The following is a 17,271-nucleotide window of genomic DNA, read 5'->3' on the forward strand; positions in this document are numbered from 1 at the left end:
TGAAGTTGAGAATGACGAAGCGTTCCCTGTTTTCAGAGAAGGCACAAGATTCGGGGAACTCCGCCTAGAAGTAGGGATGAAATTCAATACGAAGCTGGATTTTAAGGAGGCTGTGAGGGAGTATTGCATATAGCAAGGTAGGAGAGTTTGGTTCAAGAAAAATGATAACGTAAGGTGCCAGGCTTTATGTAAAGGTGAGGTAATTATCAATGGACGAGAAAATCCGCTGGTAAACAGTTACTGGCGAGGTTTATACCATTAGATTTATTCCACCGCTAAACCCGATGCCCGATGGTAAATAGGTTACCGGCAAATTTTTTTTGTAAATCCGACGGTACTCAGCGTTTTTCTTGTAGTGATCGTAGCCTTGTTGTCTCCTCAATCTGTCAATGCTGCAACTTGTTAGAGGAAGATATGTTTCATTGCTTTAGGGATTGCACAAAAGTCCTGCTAGTTTGGATCGGAATCATTTGGGTTTTGGTTAGACGGTAGCTGATCTTGGTAGGAATTTTTATAGCTGGATCGAATATAATACGCATGCTCGGGAGTTTCTTTTCTCGATCGGCGGCTTTATGGTGAATTTGGCGTGACCGTAATAATGACGTTTTTAATACTGATAATTCCTGAAATACTTCATAGGTGGTTCATTTAATAAAGCACAAAGCAAAGGATTATAATTCCAATTCTTCTCTCTTTTTCTGGATTTCTCCCCTTGCCTCCATGATTAAACTTAATTATGATGCTAGTGTCTTAGAATGTCGACATGTGACTGATTTTGGGTGTATTTTTTGAGATTACTTGGAAAATTTGATCAAGGACTGCTCTGGCATGCTTCCAGAGCAGGGTGACATTGTTTGGTGCAAATTGTAGGCCATCTTGTGTGGCCTTTGTTTGGCTTGGAATTGTGGTTTCAAAGATCATCAAATCCAAAATATGTGGATAGCTGAAACATGTGTAATATGAAAGCAGATTGAGATAATGGCATATCAACATGGCAGTTGATTAATTAGTTGAAATGGGACATTGCAACATGCATGGGTCTGTATCCATATATGTAAGTGCTATCCAACCGTTATTATTATTATTTTATTTATTTATTTATTTTTCACTGACATATACGCTGCATATATAGTTCTGGAATGGCACTTTAGCATTCACATATACCCATCACTGCTTTTTTCTGACATAGACAAAAAAAGTTGCGAGTGAAAATTTTAACGAAAATAATTCATCACTTTATGATGAGATAACAAACACATGCATCTATTAGTTGCATGTGTTAAGTAATAAGTACATACTTTTTATTCAATTCATTGTAGCTTTTGTTTTTGTGTGCTAACCAGTTGCACACTGAATTTTTTATTTCTTTTTTTTTAATTTATGTGCTATTATTATTTCATGATCAGATACAATAAAGTCAAAAATTTAGAATTGTCTTATTTTATATTTATTTACATAATATTAGATATAATAAATATATAATTTAGATATTATATATATATATAAAATTATAGATGTTAAATTAAATAAAATAATTTTATATTATTAATTTTCTAAAATTTCTGCAATAAAGTATGTGGTCTTCAATTCTTTTCAATGTCCAATAATCTCTTGAAGTTTCTCAGTAATTAATAAAGGAGCTAAGCTAGCACACCTAATTAAAACAAAAATGTGTTAGTAAGTTAAGTATTTTCTCAGGCGTAAGAGGTAATAATAATTGTTAAAATAGTTTATAAGAAATAAATTTATATAGGTCTTTTTAAAGCTTGGAAAAATAATTAACCTATGATGATTGGTGCTAAACCTAGCCATACAATATTTTACAGACCAAAAATAAAAAATAAAAATCTTGATTAGGCACAAATAACTTCCCTAATCAGTGACTAGTTCTCCTCTGATTTGGGCATCGGAAGGGACTAATTTGATTAAACTTTACTCCAAACTTTACAACCACATACCCTTTAAATTTAGATATAGCTTTTACCCGTTCTTAGTTAGTAACGAACTTTGGCTTTTCTTTTCTTTCTAAAAGCTTTGTAAAATGAAACTTTGTACTGTTATTCACAATTAGAAATTATACAAGTGCTAACACTTAAATGAAAAAGTGAAACTATATCTAACAGGGAAAAAAATAGTAGGTAGTTTGAATCGATTTTGAAAAAATAAAACTAATTCAATCCGAAATATAATTTGTTGTGATTTGAATTTGGATTAATTTATTTTATTCTTAAAAAATAAATTTTAAGATTTTATTATTAAAAATAAAAATAATTTAATGGAATAAAATAAATAAATACATCTCATTTTATATTCACACAAAATGTTCGTTAAATAATAATATTAATAATGAATATGATAAAAATATAATAAATTAAATATATTATAAATAAAATCTTAAATTTAATAATAAAATAATAATATTATATCACATGTATGATTTTGATTGAATTGAACCGATTTTAAAAAATAAATTTAAAATTATATTTAATTTATACCGTTTAATTTATTAAAAATATAATTCGATCAAATTTAAATTAATTTTTTTTATTATTTTTATTTAGATTAAATTAAATAGACAATTTTATTTGGATAAATTTAAATTCAAACAACCCTAGAATAAAAAAAAGAGAGGCATAGTGTAAACCCCAGTTAAATTAGTAGATAATTAGTCAATAAATTAGTTTTTAATAAGGAGGATTAGAAACGTAAATATTATATTAAATTAGGGTAGAGCTCATCGAAACGAGAATTTTGACACTAATTTCGAATAAATCAGTCCAAAATTAAACCGAACGGGCCGAACCGGTTGAACCGGACCCAAATCGGGCCGTGGGCCCAACCGGACCAGCCCTTTAAGTAAACCCACGTTCTTCTTCTCTCCATTGTTGGCAACGTCGAAGAGCATCAGGGAGAGGAAAGAAAGAACGTCAAATCGTTACGCTAACTTCCAACTCCCGTAACTTCTCCGTCCGAGCTCCAATCGCCGCACTGTTTGCGGCCACGCGTTCACCGCGTCGAACTCTACGTTTCTACCAGAATAATTTTACTGGTAACTTGTTTAATCACTCTCAGTCTCATCTTCCCCCAATTTTCGAATTTTAAGTGGGAATATTGAATTTCTTTGATTTCTGATGTTTTAGGATCCAATTAGCTTGAGAAAAACGTTCACTCTTACTTATGTGAAGCATAGGTAAGGTGAGGATACGATAATTCTATTTTATTTTTATTAAATTTAAGTTTTGAGAATTAAATTGGATATATATATGTGTTATGATGTGTATTAGGTTGTGAATAAATAATTGGAGCTTGAAATTGTGAATACTGGAACTTGGAGGAAGCGGATTAGTTGAGGTTTTGAGGGCTGTGTTCTTTTAGGAAAATTGTCTTGAAATAATACTTGGGAATCGGCTAAGGTATGGTTTAGGTTTCTTGCATTTAATATATAATGTTCTGTGAAAACTTAGGCTAGATGACAATTGGATAAGTTGGAATGCAGATGTATGTTTAATGTTTAGTAATTTGTCGATGAATATATTTGGTTGAAGTTTATTGGATAATTAGTTTTTAATTTTGGATGATGAATGTTGTTATGTTAATTTGGAGAGAATTATGGTTGAATGTTATTGTTGATTAACTAATGATTTGGTGAATTATTGATTTGAGGTATAACTATTGTGGAGGTTGTTGTGATAACGAGGTATTTTGTGTTAAAAGCCTAGGATTTGTGAACTATCATCTTTAGTTGAATTTTGGTTGTTGGATTTGAATATTGTATGAGTTTAATCGTTGATCTGAGGTAGATTTATTGTGGTGGTTGTTATGATGATGAGGAATGGTATGTTGAATTGAAAAGAAAGCAGGTTTGGACCCGAAAAGGGTGGCAAAGTCCGAGTTTTAGAGGAGATGCTACCGAAATTCTATAAAAATTAGAGATTTAGTTTATATGATTATTTATAAAGATTTAAGATTCAAAGGTTATATGGTTTGATTTTGAGTTATTAAGAAAATGAGCATGTTTTAAGTTTGATTCATTTGGAAAAGAATGGATTATGTTTTGAATTGGAACTATTGATGGACGGAATGAGAGATGTGATAATGAAGGATAATGATTGAATATGATTGACGTATAATGATGAATGAGATGCGATTGAGAATGATGTGGATGTTGATGAATTTTAATTGAATTATTTATATGGCTTATGAATTTGAATAATCTGAGATACGAGATTCCCTGGATTAAGTGCCGTGGCTTGCCACCATGTGTACCAGGTTGAAAACTCGATACTCTGTTGACCCTACGACGTAAGTGTGACCGGGAACTATATAAATTCCCGGGAATGTTACCCCCATTGAGCAATATTGATTATTTGAGAAAAATCTATGCATAGACTCTTGGGGATGCACGTCGGGGGACCGTCTAAGGACAATTCAGACTTGTCGGGTTGGCTGGATAACTGACAGATGAGCCTCATCAGCCATAGGACAGGCATGCATCATATGCATATTACTTGAATTATTTGCTTGTGCTTTAATTGGGTGTGCCTATCTGTATTTGCCATGCTAAATGTGTATTTGTTACCTGCAGTAGTTGTAACCTTCTTGTGTTTGCCTTTATCTGTCTATTTGTCTGTGAAAATGCATGATGGAGTTGGAGGTATGGAGGAATGGCAGTATAGGACTTAGATTTAATGTTAAGTTAAGTTAGGATTAAATATTTTTAGGAAACCACCTTTTATGGCTTCTGTTTAATATTTTAAGCTCTATAATCTGAGTGTCGGCGTTCTAGGATTGCCTCTGGCATTCCCAGGACCTTATATATTATGTGTGTGGCACCTTTACCATACTGAGAACCTCCAGTTCTCATTCCATATTATGTTGTTGTTTTTCAGATGCAGGTCGAGAGGCTTCTCGTTAGGCGTCTGGACTCTTGAAGCAGAGTGGTTACAGGGTTATTTTGTCATGCTATGATGTATATATATATATGTACTTTTGGGTTTTGGATATGTATGTATATATGTGTAAATATTCTCCAGTCAGTCTTGACTTCGCAGGCTGAGTTAGGAGCTTGTTATTTTGTATCTTTGGCACCCTATTCCTACTTCTGTTATCTTATGTTTGACAGTTACAGTTTTCTTAGCACGCAAGTTAACTCGTTCCTTGAGCGTTGCGCTTTTATCTCGCGATTTTTATTTCCCCTATTCTTCAAGGCTCCTAGCATATTATAATTCTTCTGCTATTATATGTACTCATTTTATTTTAGAGGTCGTAGTACCACACCACCTTCGTTTTACGACTTAAGCATAAGGCTTAGTGTGGTAGGGTGTTACATTATGGTATCAGAGCAGTTCGTTCCTATAGAGCCTGAAAGACGGACTGATTGTACTTCTGTGCATTCTCTGTATATGTGTGTATGTGCTATTAGGATATCTGATTGATATATGTGGCATAAACGTTTGTGAGCATGCATTTGGAACTTAAAGCATTAGACCTGCGATATTGAGACTGATCAACTTAATATCACTTGTTTGGTGTGTATAGGGACCAGATGTCGACTCGCGGACGCGGTCGCGGGCGAGGTAGAGGTAGGACAGGTACCGTTACTCCTGCCCCTATAGGGACTGATCCAGTAGACTTTATGGCTGTCCTGGGAAATATGGCTGCAGCTATGCAGGCAACAGCTGAGGCACTGGGTAACCAGATGAATCAGGGTAATCATGGGAACAATACTGATGAGGACGGTCCTATGACGCTTGCTACGTTTCTGAAAGTTCACCCTCCAACCTTTAGGGGAACCTCAAATCCCACTGATGCAGATAATTGGATTCAGGCTATGGAAAGGGCGCTACAGGCACAACAGGTTCCTGAAGAGCAATGGGTTGAATTTAGAACTTATCAGTTGCAAGGTGAAGCTCAGTATTGGTGGCAGGGAACCCGACGTATTCTGCAGCCTGATGGTGCTGTAATTCCTTGGGAGGTCTTCCGGACAGAGTTCTATAAGAAATACTTTCCTAATTCAGCCAGAAATGCCAAGGAACTTGAACTGATCCAGTTAAAGCAGGGACAGATGACTATTGCTGAGTATACTAGCAAATTTGAGGAGTTATGTCACTTTTCTCGTATCTGTCAAGGTGCGCCTGAAGATTTTGCTGAATGGAAGTGTATTAAATATGAGGGAGGTCTTCGGAGCGATATTCTGAGCTTCGTTGCCCCAATGGAGATCAGGGTGTTTTCTGAATTGGTGAATAAGAGTAGGGTGGCTGAGGATTGTGTGAGGAAGGCGGCAGCAGAGAAAGGGAGTTTGAGGATGCCTTTTCAGAGGCTTTCAGGGAGGAATTTTGCCCCGAGAGGTAGGAATTTCAAGCGTGGAGGTTTTGTTCCACAGCAGAATCAGAGTCAAGGTAATTACAGAAGGCCGAATACTAATGCTAGTCAAGGAAAAAGGTTTGGGAAGCAGCCACAGCAGGATCTGAATTGTCAGAAGTGCGGAAAGTATCATCCTGGAGTTCCGTGCAGACTAGGACTTGGAGTGTGCTATTCCTGTGGACAGCCCGGGCATATAGCCAGTAATTGCCTGGAGAAGAAGAACTATGAGACTGGTAGGGTGCAGCAGCCGGGGAGAGTATACACCACTTCTACCATAGGTGCTGAGGGATCTGAGACACTGATTAGAGGTAATTGTGAAATGGCTGGTAAAATCTTCAATGCTTTATTTGATTCAGGAGCAAGTCATTCATTTATTGCATTTGAAAAGGCCCATGAATTAGGATTGAGAATGGTGGTTTTAGATTATGATTTGAAAGTATATAATGCTACTCATGAAGCTATGGTGACTAGGATAGGATGTCCACAAGTTCCCTTTCGAGTACAACAGCGTGAATTTGTGCATGATTTGATTTGTTTGCCTATGACTGGTCTTGATCTCATATTGGGATTGAATTGGTTATCCAAGAATCATGTTTTGCTTGATTGTTCTGAGAAGTCAGTACAGTTTATGCCAGAAGGGTCAGAAGCACCGGTTGTGGTGAATAGTTACTATTTGAATTCTATGATAGTAAACTGTTCTGGAACTGAGTGTCAGGGTATTATGTTATTAACTGCGGGAGTATCAGGTGATGATCAGAGTTTAGAGCAGATTCCCATTGTATGTGAATTTTCAGATGTGTTTCCAGATGATATTAATGAATTTCCACCTAATCGGGAAGTTGAATTCGCAATTGAGTTGGTGCCTGGAGCCGGTCCGATTTCAATTACTCCTTATAGGATGTCACCTTTAGAAATGGCTGAACTGAAAGCTCAGCTGGAAGATCTGTTGGGTAAGCATTTTATCCGACCAAGTGTTTTTCCGTGGGGAGCGCCAGTGTTACTGGTAAAGAAAAAGGATGGGAGTATGCGGCTGTGTGTCGATTATCGGCAATTGAATAAGATCACTGTGAAGAATAAATATCCGTTGCCTAGAATTGACAATCTAATGGATCAGTTACAAGGTGCTGGTGTGTTTTCTAAAATTGATTTGCAATCTGGTTATCATTAGATAAGGGTTAGAGACGAGGATATCCGAAAACTGCTTTCAGGACGCGTTATGGTCATTATGAGTATACAGTGATGTCTTTTGGGTTAACTAATTCCCCGGCAGTATTTATGGATTATATGAACAGGATTTTCCGACCGTATCTGGACAAGTTTGTTATTGTCTTCATTGATGACATTCTTGTTTATTCTAAGACTGAAGAGGAGCATGCTGATCATTTGCGAACTGTGCTGCAAATTCTGAGAGACAGGAAGTTGTATGCTAAGTTATCTAAATGTGAGTTCTGGAAGAGTGAAGTGAAGTTTCTCGGCCACGTGGTGAGTAAGCAGGGAATAGCTATGGATCCTGCTAAGGTGGAAGCAGTGATGAATTGGGAGAGACCAACTTCAGTGACAGAGATCAGGAGTTTCCTAGGTTTGGCGGGGTATTATCGCAGATTCATTAAAGGATTTTCACAGCTCGCCTTACCTTTAACTAAGTTGACTAGGAAGGATACGCCTTTTATCTGGACTCCGGAATGTGAAGAGAGTTTCCAAGCATTGAAGCACAGGTTGACTACTGCACCTGTATTGGTATTACCTGAACCAAGTGAACCGTTTGAAGTGTATTATGATGCATCTCTGAAAGGGTTGGGGTGTGTTCTGATGCAGCACCAGAATGTTGTAGCATACGCTTCACGGCAGTTAAGGCCACATGAGATGAACTACCCGACACATGATTTAGAACTTGCTGCTGTTGTGTTTGCTTTAAAGATTTGGAGGCACTACCTCTATGGCGTTAAGTTTCATGTTTTCTCAGACCATAAGAGTTTGAAGTATCTTTTTGAGCAGAAAGAGTTGAATATGCGTCAGAGGAGGTGGATGGAGCTTTTGAAAGATTATGATTTTGAATTGAATTATCATCTAGGAAAAGCGAACGTTGTGGCGGACGCTTTGAGTCAGAAGTCTTTATATGCAGCTTGGATGATGCTACGGGAGGAAGAGTTACTGAAGGCATTCCAAGGTTTGAATTTGGGAGTTAGAGAAGAATCTGGAATCCTGTGTTTGAGTCAGTTGCAAATTTCTAGTGATTTTAAATCAGAACTTCTGAAGGCTCATCGAGACAGTGAAGCGTTACGTAAGGTATTACCAGCAGTCGAACAGGGGAAATAGTGGAGAGTGTCAGAAGGACAGGATGGTTTGTGGAGGTTCAAGAACCGGATTGTTGTGCCAGATATTGGAGACCTGCGACAGAGAATCTTGAAGGAAGCTCATAAGAGCGGGTTTTCAATCCATCCAGCGAGCACTAAAATGTACCAAGATTTGAAAGCGATGTTCTGGTGGCCAGGTATGAAGAATGATGTGGCATTACATGTATCTAAATGTTTAACGTGTCAGAAGGTCAAGATTGAGCATCAAAGACCATCAGGGACCCTTCAGCCTTTGGAGATTCCACAATGGAAATGGGAGAGTATTGCAATGGATTTTGTGATAGGTTTGCCTAGAACCCGGTCTGGTTATGACGCTATTTGGGTGGTTGTGGATCGACTGACAAAATCAGCTCACTTTCTTCCTATCCGAATAAGTTGCACAATGGAGGAATAGGCTCGAATGTATATCAAAGAGATTGTCAGATTACATGGTGTGCCTTCTACTATTATATCTGATAGAGATCCCCGTTTTACATCAAGGTTTTGGGGAGCTTTTCAGCGTGCATTTGGGACTCAGTTAAGCTTGAGTACTGCGTATCACCCTCAGACAGATGGTCAGTCAGAGAGAACTATTCAAACCTTGGAGGATATGCTAAGGGCTTGTGTTTTAGACCAGCCGGCGGGCTGGGATCGGTATATGCCATTAGTAGAGTTTGCTTATAATAATAGCTATCATGCGAGCATTGGAATGGCTCCATATGAGGCTTTGTATGGCAGGAAATGTCAATCTCCGTTGTGTTGGTATGAAACTGGAGAAAGGAGTTTATTAGGGCCTGATGTGATAGCTGAAACGACTGAATAGATAAAGAAGATTCGTAGTCGAATGCTTATAGCCCAAAGCCGCCAAAAGAGCTATGCTGACCAGAGGCGAAAGCCTTTGGAATTCAAAGAAGGAGAACATGCCTTTTTGAAAGTTACACCAACCACTGGAGTGGGAAGAGCTATTAAGACTAAGAAACTAAATCCCCGTTATATTGGACCGTTTGAGATCCTGAAGAGAATTGGGCCAGTGGCTTATAGAATTGCCTTACCGCCGTATCTTTTGAATTTGCACGATGTGTTTCATGTATCGCAGCTTCGGAAGTATACTCCTGACGCAAGTCATGTTCTGGAACCAGAACCAATCCAAGTAAGAGAAGATCTAACACTTCCAGTAATTCCAGTGAGAATTGATGATACTAATATTAAACGATTACGCGGAAAGGAAGTATCATTGGTAAAAGTAGCTTGGAGTCGAGCTGGTATCGAGGAACATACCTGGGAGCACGAATCAGATATGCAAAAAGACTATCCACATCTCTTTTCAGGTAACTAGATTTAAATTTTGAGGGCAAAATTCTTTATTAGGTGGGTAGGATGTAAACCCCGGTTAAATTAGTAGATAATTAGTCAATAAATTAGTTTTTAATAAGGAGGATTAGAAACGTAAATATTATATTAAATTAGGGTAGAGCTCATCGAAACGAGAATTTTGACACTAATTTCGAAGAAATCGGTCCAAGATTGGACCGAACGGGCCGAACTGGTTGAACCAGACCCAAACCGGGCCGTGGGCCCAACCGGACCAGCCCTTTAAGTAAACCCACGTTCTTCTTCTCCCCATTGTTGGCAACGTCGAAGAGCATCAGGGAGAGGAAAGAAAGAACGTCAAATCGTTACGCTAACTTCCAACTCCCGTAACTTCTCCGTCCGAGCTCCAATCGCCGCACCGTTTGCGGCCACGTGTTCACCGCGTCGAGCTCTACGTTTCTATCGGAACAATTTTACTGGTAACTTGTTTAATCACTCTCAGTCTCATCTTCCCCCAATTTTCGAATTTTAAGTGGGAATATTGAATTTCTTTGATTTCTGATGTTTTAGGATCCAATTAGCTTGAGAAAAACGTTCACTCTTGCTTATGTGAAGCTTGGGTAAGGTGAGGATACAATAATTCTATTTTATTTTTATTAAATTTGAGCTTTGAATATTTAATTGGATATATATGTGTTATGAATGTGCATTAGGTTGTGAATAAATAATTGGAGCTTGAAATTGTGAATACTGGAACTTGGAGGAAGCGGATTAGTTGAGGTTTTGAGGGCTGTGTTCTTTTAAGAAAATTGTCTTGAAATAATACTTGGGAATCGGCTAAGGTATGGTTTAGGTTTCTTGCATTTAATATATAATGTTCTGTGAAAACTTAGGCTAGATGACCATTGGATAAATTGGAATGCAGATGTATGTTTAATGTTTAGTAATTTGTCGATGAATATATTTGGTTGAAGTTTATTGGATAATTAGTTTTTAATTTTGGATGATGAATGTTGTTATGTTAATTTGGAGAGAATTATGGTTGAATATTATTGTTGATTAACTAATAATTTGGTGAATTATTGATTTGAGGTATAACTATTGTGGAGGTTGTTGTGATAATGAGGTATTTTGTGTTAAAAGCCTAGGATTTGTGAACTATGATACTTAGTTGAATTTTGGTTGTTGGATTTGAATATTGTATGAGTTTAATCGTTGATCTGAGGTAGATTTATTGTGGCGGTTGTTATGATGATGAGGAAGGGTATGTTGAATTGAAAAGAAAGCAGGTTTGGACCCGAAAAGGGTGGCAAAGTCCGAGTTTTAGAGGAGATGTTGTCGAAATTCTATAAAAATTAGAAATTTAGTTTATATGTTTATTTATAAAGATTTAAGATTCAAAGGTTATATGGTTTGATTTTGAGTTATTAAGAAAATGAGCATGTTTTAAGTTTGATTCATTTGGAAAAGAATGGATTATGTTTTGAATTGGAACTATTGATGGACGGAATGAGAGATGTGATAATGAAGGATAATGATTGAATATGATTGACGTATAATGATGAATGAGATGCGATTGAGAATGATGTGGATGTTGATGAATTTTAATTGAATTATTTATATGGCTTATGAATTTGAATAATCTGAGATACGAGATTCCCTGGATTAAGTGCCGTGGCTTGCCACCATGTGTACCAGGTTGAAAACTCGATACTCTGTTGACCCTACGACGTAAGTATGACCGGGCACTATATAAATTCCCAGGAATGTTACCCCCATTGAGCAATATTGATTATTTGAGAAAAATTTATGCATAGACTCTTGGGGATGCACGTCGGGGGACCGTCTAAGGACAATTCAGACTTGTCGGGTTGGCTGGATAACCGACAGATGAGCCTCATCAGCCATAGGACAGGCATGCATCATATGCATATTACTTGAATTAATTGCTTGTGCTTTAATTGGGTGTGCCTATCTGTATTTGCCATGCTAAATGTGTATTTGTTACCTGTAGTAGTTGTAACCTTCTTGTGTTTGCCTTTATCTGTCTGTTTGTCTGTGAAAATGCATGATGGAGTTGGAGGTATGGAGGAATGGCAGTATAGGACTTAGATTTAAGGTTAAGTTAAGTTAGGATTAAATATTTTTAGGAAACCACCTTTTATGGCTTTTGTTTAATATTTTAAGCTCTATAATCTGAGTGTCGGCGTTCTAGGATTGCCTCTGGCATTCCCAGGACCTTATATATTATGTGTGTGGCACCTTTACCATACTGAGAACCTCCGGTTCTCATTCCATATTATGTTGTTGTTTTTCAGATGCAGGTCGAGAGGCTTCTCGTTAGGCGTCTGGACTCTTGAAGCGGAGTGGTTACAGGGTTATTTTGTCATGCTATGATGTATATATATATGTACTTTTGGGTTTTGGATATGTATGTTTATATGTGTAAATATTCTCCGGCCAGTCTTGACTTCGCAGGCTGAGTTAGGAGCTTGTTATTTTGTATCTTTGGCACTCTATTCCTACTTCTGTTATCTTATGTTTGACAGTTACAGTTTTCTTAGCACGCAAGTTAACTCGTTCCTTGAGCGTTGCGCTTTTATCTCGCGATTTTTATTTCCCCTATTCTTCAAGGCTCCTATCATATTATAATTCTTCTACTATTATATGTACTCATTTTATTTTAGAGGTCGTAGTACCACACCACCTTCGTTTTACGACTTAAGCGTAAGGCTTAGTGTGGTAGGGTGTTACACATAGCGTGTGATGAATGTGAGTGTGAGTGTGAGCAAGTCAGCTAGTCCAACTAAGCAACAACGCGTGGACCATGTTTTTCTATGCTAAACCCATAAATATATCATATATTGGAATCCAGTTTTCTTGCAATATTGGTGTCATATATATGCTCAGTCCAATTAAAGTGGCTCTTATGTTCAAGGAAGAACTTGGAAATCGCATCACAATGTTCCTTCTTATGGTGACTAAATCAGTTATGGCAGCACTTCTTATTCCTCCAAATAAGTTAAGTTTGAAAATAATAATGAGAGCTAGCTACTTGCTTGATTTTATGCAAAGATGAAGTATATGGAGTCAATGGAGTATATGTATAATATGTACAATGAGAATTTAGGAAATATTTGATTCGGTAGGATATCAGATGTTTATTATTCTTGGTATTCGGATGGTTATTCTGAATAATATAGGTGTATTGTGTTTGAGAAATTAGTAGTATTTTATTCTGGATATTCATTTTTTAACTTATATTGGGCCAAATAAACAACCCATTGTACACATTATACAGATATTCTATTGGCTCCTTAGCAAGATTGTTATGCAAATTCATTGAAAACACATATGCACGTTTAATTTGATTTATATATAGAAGTATTTATAAGGATCTATATTTTAAAGATAAAATATATTTTTATTTTTAAAATTTGTCAAAATTTAAAAATATCACAAAATTTTATTTTATTTTAATTTTATCTTAAAAATTTTTCAATTTACATCAAATATACTATTGATAACTAAATTTTCAAAAAAGTTAAAATTAATATAGTAATAACACTTGACAATTAGGAGCTAATTATTTGTGTCGAAAATTATTCTTACAAAATTATTGCTAAATTGATTCTAAAGTTTTTTTTAAAGTTAGCGATTAGAGGTATATTTAATACAAATTAAAAAATTTTAAAATAAAATTAAAACAAAATAAAAGTTAAAACTTAATAATACTTTTAACAAATTTTAAAAATAAAATTAAAAGTATATTTTATCCCATTTTCAATGAATTTTTATACAACTTTTAAAGAGTGAATAAGTGATGATATACATACTATAATTAATCAACCTAAGTGTACAACTAAATTATAATTTTAAGTATATAAAAATCACTAGCCAATCTCGATACAAAATTATGTACTTGACATTTGATAGATTTTTTTAGGATATATCTAATTTGAGCATATGTTAAGATAATAAATTATTTTTTTTAAAAAATACCAAAAATTTAAGTTTTTAATACTTTATTTTTTATTTATTAAAAAAATTTAAAATATTATATTAATATAATAATCTTGTGTTTAGAACACATGTTATTTAAACTTTTTTTTTATTAAATCAGTGTTAACTCATCAATTACAAATTTAATTATTCTATCATGATAAATTATTTATTATTCTAGTAGTTAATTATTTAATTTAAAAATTATATAAATTAATATAAAAATATGTAATTGATTTAATAGTTAATTTTTAGTGTACTATAAGTTTTTTTTTATACCTTACAAAATTCAGAAATTAATAACAGAATTTTTTTTATAGTACGAAAATTTGGAGGATTTATCATTCCTTTTAAACATTATTGTAAGTGGAGTATATGAAAGTTGAATGATTAAGTATTATTTTGTATTTTTCAACAAAAGTCTTCATGAGCTAGTTGTTCCTGATTTTTGTTTTTTTGGTGTCTTTAATATCCGTTCTTACTGATTAATTGCGCGTATGATCTCGCTGCTGCATTAATTATTTGCGGATTATTACGAATTTGAATGTCGTCTCATCACACACACAGAGTATATATACATGTCATGATCCTATTGATCCATTAGATAATTAATTGAGGAATGTTGGTTTGTCTAACTTAATAATATAATATAATACTTCATCGTACTTTTAAGTCATCCATGCATGATACACTCATACACATGATGTTGAAATTAAATTCGCATCATATAGAGTTGGTACGGTGTTGCTCTATTAATTATAGTGACGCTTCTGCTTCAAAAAGTGTTTTATATATATTAAGTTCTAGATAATTTAGACAATAAAGCAAAAACTATATAATACGTCATTTGACGTCTTAGGCATAATAATAATACTAATAATATTTTTATCAGACTTTGATATGTATAATTTTTTTTTTGAGTAATAATAAATTTAATTTATCATCTTTTTAAACTAAATTAATAATTATGTTTGATTTTTTTTATTAAAATACACTAGCAAATTATTAGTATTGAATAAAATAAAATAGATATATATCGTACATTAAAAATTAAACCCATAGTATTAATAATATGATTATTCTATTAATATTATATATTATCACAAGATTAGAATTAATGAATATTTAGCAATATAAAAATGTAAATTTTTTGTCTATTATTAAAATTTAATTATTTACATAGTATAACTAATAATTAAAGAATGATGATTTATAATAAACTTCAAGAGTTGTTTGTATATATATATATAGTCATATACAATTATTTAAATTGAAATATATATAAATTTATAAATATAAACATCATAGTATTGTAAAAAATTGACTAACTTTTTGTAAAGCACTTGTTAGTCAGCATTGTTGATTTGATGTCACTTCTCATAGTCTTTTATAGTGTAATTTTTATAGTTTGTTTTTTAACAAATTTGAGTGTTTTTACATAATAATAATAATAATAATAATAATAATAATAATAATAATAATAATAATAATAATAATAAAAGGGAAAATATTACTGTTTTGAATATTAAGGATGTTGTCTAGTAGTAATGCATTTATCAAAAGGAAGTGTTTGTCTAATAGGGGGAGACAGTTTCTTCTCTTGTAGGTTAGGTTAGAACTTAATTAAGAATCGTAATCATTACTACGGTATTAATGAAGTTAGTTGGATTAATGTTTACAAATTTCTTGCTATAGAGTAGTTCAATTATTTGAAACTTAGAAGAGGTTTATCACATAAAAAGTCCACACGGGAAGATTTTATTAATTTTCATAAAAGTGTTCTTTACACTAAAATTCGTATAGCTAAGCTAAAAGTCTAGAAGATTGTTCTTGAGCATGTTTCAAATAATCTTCATCGAAAATATTTAGTAATCAAAGAAAATCAGCCAAAAACAACCATAACTTACTTTATTTAGTATTTATTAATTGTTGTGACAATTAATAAATATTAAATAAAGCAAGTTCTGATTATTTTTTTTGTCTCTCTAACATTATCGAATTTTCGTCTTATATTGGATTCATTCATTTATTAGCATAATGTTAAACTATGTGTTTGGTCAAAACAGAGATTACACTTGAGTCAAACGAACATAAAAAAAAGCAATTGATAATAGTATTATGAGGGTTACATTAAACTGGATTGTATTTGAGCTTGAATATAAGGCCCAAACTCTTAGGGAGGTGGTTTTCAACTTGGTCTGCGTTAGACAGCCGTCGTCCGAGTTGTTTGTGGGAAAATGGGAATGGTACCTACAAAACACTCCGATACCTAAGTCAGTAAGGGTCTTAGTAGATTTAAGTGTATTAGAACTTAAATATACATAAGGGTGTCAATGTATTTATCCACCAAAGGGGAGTTGTCACCCTGTAGCGTTTTGTCCGACCTCTTAGGAGGTCGGTTATATGGTAGATATCCTTTGAACTTTTATGCGCTTTTAGATCTTATTTATGTTTTGAGTCAGGTATAAACAAATAGTATTTAGAATTATAAATAACTATAGTCCTCACGTTCCTGTTAAGAAATTTTTGTGAGATTTTACTGATAAAAATTAGCCATAAATAACTATCACTACTAGAAAATTAATTGTTACAGACAGATATTTCTGACGGATTTTATCCCACGGAAATACAGACGGAATTTCAGAGGAATTTTTTGTCGAAAAATAAAAAAATGAATTAGCATAAATTACAGACGGAAAAAAAATCCGTCTATAATTCTGTCGAAAAAATTAATTTTTTCCGTAAAAAATGGTTACAGACGGAAAAATCCGTCTATAATTAAATAGACAAAACGCTGCATTTATTAAATTATTATAGACGAATTTTCCGTCTGTAATTTAAAATTTCTGTCAAAAATATTAGAATAAAGATGTGAAGATCACGGTCATACCTCTTCATTTCACACCACACTTTTGCGATTCCACACTCATTCCTCTGAATGCTTCGTCGGCGGCGCTATCAGCTTTTGCACCGCCGGCTCACCGAACCTCCATTGCACTCAACTTCCATCAGCCTTGCTCACATTGCTCCCTTCCGTCGCACTCCTTCCCGGTTCTTCTTCGTCGCAGCCCTTCCGTCGGCCTTGCTCGCATCGCTCCTTTTCGAACCCTAATGTGCGTTTCTCTCTTCGATCTCGCCACTAGTGCTTGCTCTTTTCTGCGTGTTGCTGTGTTTCTCTCTTCGATCTTGCCTCAGCTGTGCAGTTAACCCTAATCTCCTTTCTCTTTCATTGCTGTTTTCTTTCTTTCAATACCATCTCTAA

The 17,271-nt window shown here is 34.5% G+C and overlaps 1 protein-coding gene and 1 long non-coding RNA gene across 2 annotated transcripts; both read left to right on the forward strand.

The window, feature by feature from the left end:
* Positions 1 to 2,881: 2,881 nt before the first annotated feature.
* LOC112724086 (uncharacterized) lies at positions 2,882 to 7,531 on the forward strand. Its single transcript, XM_072206156.1, has 6 exons — positions 2,882 to 3,049; positions 3,141 to 3,190; positions 3,285 to 3,413; positions 4,890 to 6,911; positions 7,110 to 7,222; positions 7,478 to 7,531. Exons 4-6 carry the CDS (start codon positions 5,546 to 5,548, stop codon positions 7,529 to 7,531), a joined length of 1,533 nt encoding a protein of 510 aa, XP_072062257.1. The 5' UTR covers positions 2,882 to 3,049; positions 3,141 to 3,190; positions 3,285 to 3,413; positions 4,890 to 5,545.
* Positions 7,532 to 10,318: 2,787 nt separating this feature from the next.
* LOC112724087 (uncharacterized) lies at positions 10,319 to 12,570 on the forward strand. The gene is made up of 4 exons (XR_011867917.1): positions 10,319 to 10,486; positions 10,578 to 10,632; positions 10,721 to 10,849; positions 12,326 to 12,570. It is a non-coding gene; the product is annotated as an uncharacterized lncRNA (long non-coding RNA).
* The last annotated feature ends 4,701 nt before the right edge of the window (positions 12,571 to 17,271 follow it).

The sequence above is a fragment of the Arachis hypogaea genome, chromosome 11 (assembly GCF_003086295.3).
Source record: "Arachis hypogaea cultivar Tifrunner chromosome 11, arahy.Tifrunner.gnm2.J5K5, whole genome shotgun sequence".
Lineage (NCBI taxonomy): Eukaryota > Viridiplantae > Streptophyta > Magnoliopsida > Fabales > Fabaceae > Arachis > Arachis hypogaea.

Coding starts and splice junctions, on each gene's coding strand:
- LOC112724086 (XM_072206156.1), top strand. CDS start 5,546: ATGTCGACTCGCGGACGCGGTCGCGGGCGAGGTAGAGGTAGGACAGGT. Junction 6,912..7,109: donor GATTTGTTTGCCTATGACTG/GTCTTGATCTCA, acceptor CGGGAGTATCAG/GTGATGATCAGAGTTTAGAG. Junction 7,223..7,477: donor TTGAATTCGCAATTGAGTTG/GTGCCTGGAGCC, acceptor CTAATGGATCAG/TTACAAGGTGCTGGTGTGTT.